Genomic DNA, 6,000 nt, shown 5'->3' with positions numbered 1-6,000 from the left:
TGGTATATATTGAGTTGGTTATATATAATGGAGAATTGATGGTACGGTTTATATAACGGAGAATTGAATGCATGGTATATATTGAGTTGGTTCTATATAACGGGGAATTAAATGCACGGTGCACACTGAGTTGGCTGTATATAATGAAGATTTGAAGGCACGGTGTATATTGAGAGGGGGTGTTGACTACCTCCTGACGTCAGGCTCTGGTTTGATTGGCTCTGCCCACACCGCCTCCTTTGGTTTCTCCTCCTGGTTTTGACGCCTGGTTCCTCAGTCTGCTCTTGCTCTGATGGCGGAGAAGTTCAATTTACCGAGTTCCGGTTCCAGTTCCAGCATTTCGTCGCTCTCCAGCGCGCTGTCCAACACCCGGCTCGACCTGCTAGACCCGGAGAGCTCCGCTGTCCGCAATGGGTCGCGAGTGTCCCGGCCGGCCGCCAGCGCCCAGGCACTGAGACGCCGGCGCCGCTCAAGCAGCTACAGCGTGGAGTCTGCGAAGAGCCCAAGCGAGGTTCCAGTGCTGGTGATAAACACCGGAGGGACGATCGGCATGGTGTACCGAGATAATGGTGAGTGAGAAACCTCCAGTCAGCGATCGTGCACACGATCGGCAAACATAATATGCCATAGCCACCCTTCATGGGATGATTCCCATTATAAAGGGCCAGAGCCATCCTTCCTGATCGGCTGATTTCCATATTCAATTCTAAAAGGGCTGCAGGAACAGAGAGACCTGTGGGTACATGTACACAAATCGTTGAAGGTGGTAGGACAGCCATTGACAAAGCATATGGGATCCTGGGCTTTTATCAATAGAGGCATAGAATACAAGAGCAAGGAAGTTATGATGAATCTTTATTTAAAAAACTGGTTCGGTTCCAACTGGAGTATTGTGTCTAATTCCGGGCACTGCACATTTTAGGAAGGGTGTGAAGGCTTTAGAGAGAATGCAGAAAAGATTTTCAAGAATGGTCCCAAGGATGAGGGACTTCAGCTACATGGATAGACTGGAGAGGTTGGGGTTGTTCTTCTTGGAACAGAAAATTGAGAGCAGATTTGATAGAAGTGCTCAAAATCATGAGGTCCAGACAGAGTAGATAGAGAGAAATGGTCCCCATTGGCGGGAGGGTCGAAAACCAGAGGGGACAGATTTAAGGTGATTAGCAGAAGATCCAAAGGCGACACGAGGAAGAACTTTTTTACGCAGCGAGTGGTTCGGATCTGGAATGCACTGCCTGAAAAGGTGGTGGAGGCAGATAAATTGTGGCTTTCAAAAGGGAATTAGATAAGTACCTGAAGGAAAAACAAATGCAGGGCTACAGAGAAAAGACAGGGGATTGGGACTAGCTGAGGTGCTCTTGCAGAGAGCCGGCACAGGCTCGACGAGCCAAATTTCCTCCGACCTGAGCTGTAACCATTCTATGATTCGAAAGGGCCAGTGCCACCCTTCAAGGACTGAATTACATAATCTCTGCCTTGAGATGTGTTGTATCCCTAAAATGTCCAGAATCCTGTATTTGATATGAAATCCAAAAGTCGACCTGGGATAATGGCACTTAAAAAAGGAGGCAGACAAAAAGCAGGAAACTATAGACCAGTTAGCCTAACATCTGTCGTTGGGAAAATGCTGGGGTCCATTATTAAGGAAGTAGTAGCGGGACATTTGGAAAAGCATGATTCAATCAAGCAGAGTCAGCATGGTTTTATGAAAGGGAAATCATGTTTAACAAATTTGCTAGAGTTCTTTGAGGATGTAACGAGCAGTGTGGATAAGGGGGAACCAGTGGATGTGGTGTATTTGGATTTCCAGAAGGCATTTGATAAGATGCCATATAAAAGGTTACTACACAAGATAGAAGCTCATGGGGTTGGGGGTAATATATTAGCATGGATAGAGGATTGGCTAACTAACAGAAAACAGAGTCGGGATAAATGGGTCATTTTCCGGTTGGCAAACAGTGACTAATGGGGTGCCACAGGGATCGGTGCTGGGTCCTCAACTATTTACAATCTATATTAATGACTTGGATGAAAGGACCAAGTGTAATGTAGCCAAGTTTGCTGATGATACAAAGATGGGTGGGAAAGCAAATTGTGAGGAGGACACAAAAAATCTGCAAAGGGATATAGACAGGCTAAGTGAATGGGCAAAAAATTGACAGGTGGATTATAATATGGGAAAATGAGGTTATCCACTTTGGCAGAAATAATAGAAAAGCAAATTATAATTTAAAATATGAGAAAAAGTGCTGCAGTACAGAGAGACCTGGGGGTCCTTGTGCATGAAACACAAAGTTAGTATGCAGGTGCAGCAAGTAATCAGGAAGGCAAATGGATGTTGGCCTTTATTGCAAGGGGGATAGAGTATAAAAGCAGAGAAGTCCTGCTACAACTGTACAGGGTATTGGTGAGGCCACACCTAGTTTTGGTCTCCGTATTTAAGGAAGGATATACTTGCATTGGTGGCTGTCAGAGAAGGTTCACTAGGTTGATTTCGGAGATGAGGGAGTTGACTTATGAGGATGGGTTGAGTAGATTGGGCCTATACACATGAGTAGATTGGGCCTATACACATTGGAGTTCAGAAGAATAAGATAATGAGGGGGCTCGACAAGGTGGATGCAGAGAGGATATTTCCACTCATAGGGAAAATTAAAACTAGGGGACATAGTCTTAGAATAAGGGGCTGCCCATTTAAAACTAAGATGAGGAGAAATTTCTTCTCTGAGGGTTGTAAATGTGTGGAATTCTCTGTCCCAGAGAGCTGTGGCAGCTGGGTCATTGAATATATTTAAAGCGGAGATAGACAGATTTTACGAGCGATAAGGGAGTAAAGGGTTATGGGGAGCGGGCAGGGAAGTGGAGCTGAATGCATGATCAGATCAGCCGTGATCTTATTGAATGGCGGAGCAGACTCGAGGCTCCTGCTCCTATTTCTTGTGTTCTTAGTAAATATTTAATGGCGCCAGTCAGGTGTCATTACAGACAGATGTAAACGGTAGCCACCTGTTAGCTCAGTGGGTAGCACTCTTGCCTCTGAGTCAGAAGGTTGTGGATTCAAGTCCCACTCTAGAGACTTGAGTACAAAAATCTAGGCTGGCACTCCAGTGCAATAATGAGGAGGGAGCACTGCACTGTTGGAGGTGTCAGGTTTCGGATGAGACATTAAACCGAGGCCCCGTCCGCCCCCTCGTGGACGTAAATGATCCTATGGCACTATTTCAAAGAAGAGCAGAGGAGTTATCCACGGTGTCCAGTCTCAATCAACATCATAAAAACAAATTATTTGGTCATCATTACATTGCTGTTTGTGGGAGCTTGCTGTGCGCAAATTGGCTGCAATGTTTCCTACATTGTAACAGTGACCACACTTCAAAAAGTACTTCATTGGCTGTAAATTGCTTTGGGACACCCGGTCATTAAAGGCTCTTTATAATGTTATATAAAGTCCTTTTTTTCTTTTTGAGTGCCCTGGAGCCGAGTGTTGCTGTTCCACATGAAAAAGTGCTGTACTAGCCTTTATTTCACTCACTGCTGCCTTGCTGTAAGGCAGTAATGTGTGGTGGGCCAATTAAATTCACTCATCATGAGCCAAGATTGAGTAAATAAAAGCCATAGCTACTAGAGCAGGCCGGAGATTTATGCCAATGGAATCTTGGCCTTTATTGCAAAGGGGATGGAGTATAAAAGCAGGGAAGTCTTGTTACAGCTGTACAGGGTATTGGTGAGGCCACACCTGGAATACTGCGTGCAGTTTTGGTTTCATATTTACAAAAGGATATACTTGCTTTGGAGGCAATCAGAGAAGGTTCACTAGGTTAATCCCGGGGATGAGGGGGCTTACTTATGAGGAAAGGTTGAGTAGGTTGGGCCTCTACTCATTGGACTTCAGAAGAATGAGAGATGATCTTGTAGAAACATATAAGATTATGAGGGGGCTTGACAAGGTGAATGCAGAGAGGATGTTTCCTTTGATGGGGCGGACTAGAACTAGAGGGCATGATCTTAGAATAAGGGGCTGCCCATTTAGAACTGAGATGAGGAGAAATTTCTTCTGAGGGTTGTGAATTTGTGGAATTTGCTGCCTCAGAGAACTGTGGCAGCTGGGACATTAAATAAATTTAAGACAGAAATAGACAGTTTCTTAAACGATAAGGGGTTATGGGGCGCGGGTGGGGAAGTGGAGCTGAGTCCATGATCAGATCAGCCATGATCTTATTGAATGGCGGAGGAGGCTCGAGGAGCCTTATGGCTTACGCCTGCTCCTATTTCTTACGTTCTTATGTTCATTGTTGCTGTGTCAAAATCCTGGAACTCCCTCCTTAACAGCATTGTGGGAGTACCTTCACCACACAGACTGCAGTGTGTCAAATAGAAGTCCCATCACCACCTTCTCAAAGGAAAGTAGGAATGATCAATAAATGCTGTCCAATAAATACTCTGCTTTGCTATTTTTCCTACCAAAGTGGCTAACTTCACAATTGACATTATATTCCAATTGCCATGTTCTTGTCCACTCCCTGTCTATATCCCCTTGAAGCCTCACTGCATCTTCCTCACAACTTACATTCCCACCTAGCTTTGTATCATCAGCAAACTTGGGACATATTACATTTGGTCCCCTCATCCAAGTTATTGATATAGATTGTGAATAGCTGAGGCCCAAGCACGGATCCTTGCGGAACCCCATTAGTTACAGTGTGCCAACCCGAAAAAGACCGGTTTATTCCTACTCTCTGTTTTCAGTCTGTCAACCAATCCTCAATCCATATCATATATGGTGCACTGGAACTGTAAAAAGCAGCTGCCTGTGATTATCCTTATGTGACCCATTTTCCTGGCCCAGTTGTATTCCAAGCGTAGTCCTACCCGTGCCCATTGCATGCGTTTAAAAATTGGTGAGGAAATGCAATTACAGCAGCCAGAAGATCCTGAATGTTTCAATTAACTCGAAGGGTGTCTCTGTCCATTTTCCTCTTTAATGTCCCTGGGGAAGAGCTAATTTCCTAGGAGCTAGGACGAGGAAAATCTGACCGACTTTAAGCCTCTCTTGCATTCTCTAACAATGTATGCTGATTTTACGGCACAGGTGTGACTTTCGCTTCTCCTGACAGACTGATGATGATAGGTGCAGACACATATTGTGGGAGCATTGATGCATAATACCCTCTAGGGAGAAGCGATGTAATAAATTGCACAAAAAAGCATAAATAGTAGCATCTCTCAGCTTTTTAAAAGAGTTCCAAAAGATATAGGGCTAGACTTTCCCTAAAGCCCCTCACCTGCCCAATTGCCGCCCAGAAACACCGCTAATGTTCTGCAACTAACGCTGGTGAAAATTTCCATAATAAAGGTAAAAAATATCGCCCGGCGAGAAAATGGATCTTGCACCAAGATTCTCGATGGTTAAAGATGAAACTAGGTGAAACAGGCGGTTCTTACCAGAATGGACGGTAAGTACTTAAAATTTAGTCATAGGCTGCGGTTGGGCCTAGGGAGGGGGGGAAACTCAAAAGATATTTTTCCACTTAAACAAAAAATAAAAACTTATTAAAAATTCTCGACACTTTTTAACGTAATCGCCGTTTTAGAATTTTAAAAGTAATTATAAAAAACCTTTAACTTGCCTTTCTTTGCAGGGTACTCGCCTACCACCCTGTTTCAGGCAGCTTTTCGTGGGCGGTTTCCATTGAGGCAAAACTTAGATCCTGGCGGTTTTCTCGGTGGTTCACGCAGATGCATGTGGGCGGTTTGTTCCCCGACGGTCTTTTCAAAATGTGGGCGGAACTCTTTAAAAAATAAAGAGGAAACTTTCGCCGGGCGATTTTTCACCAAAAAACAGCTGTATTGCCAAAAATGAAGGCGAAAGTCTAGCCATGTATAGAAACTAGGAAAAGCTCAGACCTTAAACAATAGTAATCAAGTATGTGGCTCTTCTCTACATTTTCAAGTGCCACTGCTCTGCCCACTTACATTTTTTGGCCAGCTTATTGTATAATT

At 44.3% G+C, this 6,000-nt stretch overlaps 1 protein-coding gene across 2 annotated transcripts in view; it reads left to right on the top strand.

Annotated features, from left to right (window-relative positions):
• The first annotated feature begins 282 nt into the window (after nucleotides 1–282).
• Nucleotides 283–6,000, top strand: part of aspg (asparaginase homolog (S. cerevisiae)) — a 126,128-nt gene continuing 120,410 nt past the window's right edge. For both annotated transcript variants that reach the window (XM_070879276.1, XM_070879275.1), the window contains exon 1: nucleotides 283–569. In XM_070879276.1, the coding sequence (XP_070735377.1) occupies nucleotides 293–569 (277 nt within the window). In that variant the 5' untranslated portion in view covers nucleotides 283–292. The remainder of the gene's footprint in view (nucleotides 570–6,000) is intronic.

This window comes from Pristiophorus japonicus, chromosome 4, assembly GCF_044704955.1.
Source record: "Pristiophorus japonicus isolate sPriJap1 chromosome 4, sPriJap1.hap1, whole genome shotgun sequence".
Lineage (NCBI taxonomy): Eukaryota > Metazoa > Chordata > Chondrichthyes > Pristiophoridae > Pristiophorus > Pristiophorus japonicus.
The sequence above is the reverse complement of the archived record's forward strand: the minus strand, read 5'-3'. Positions and strand labels throughout refer to the sequence as shown.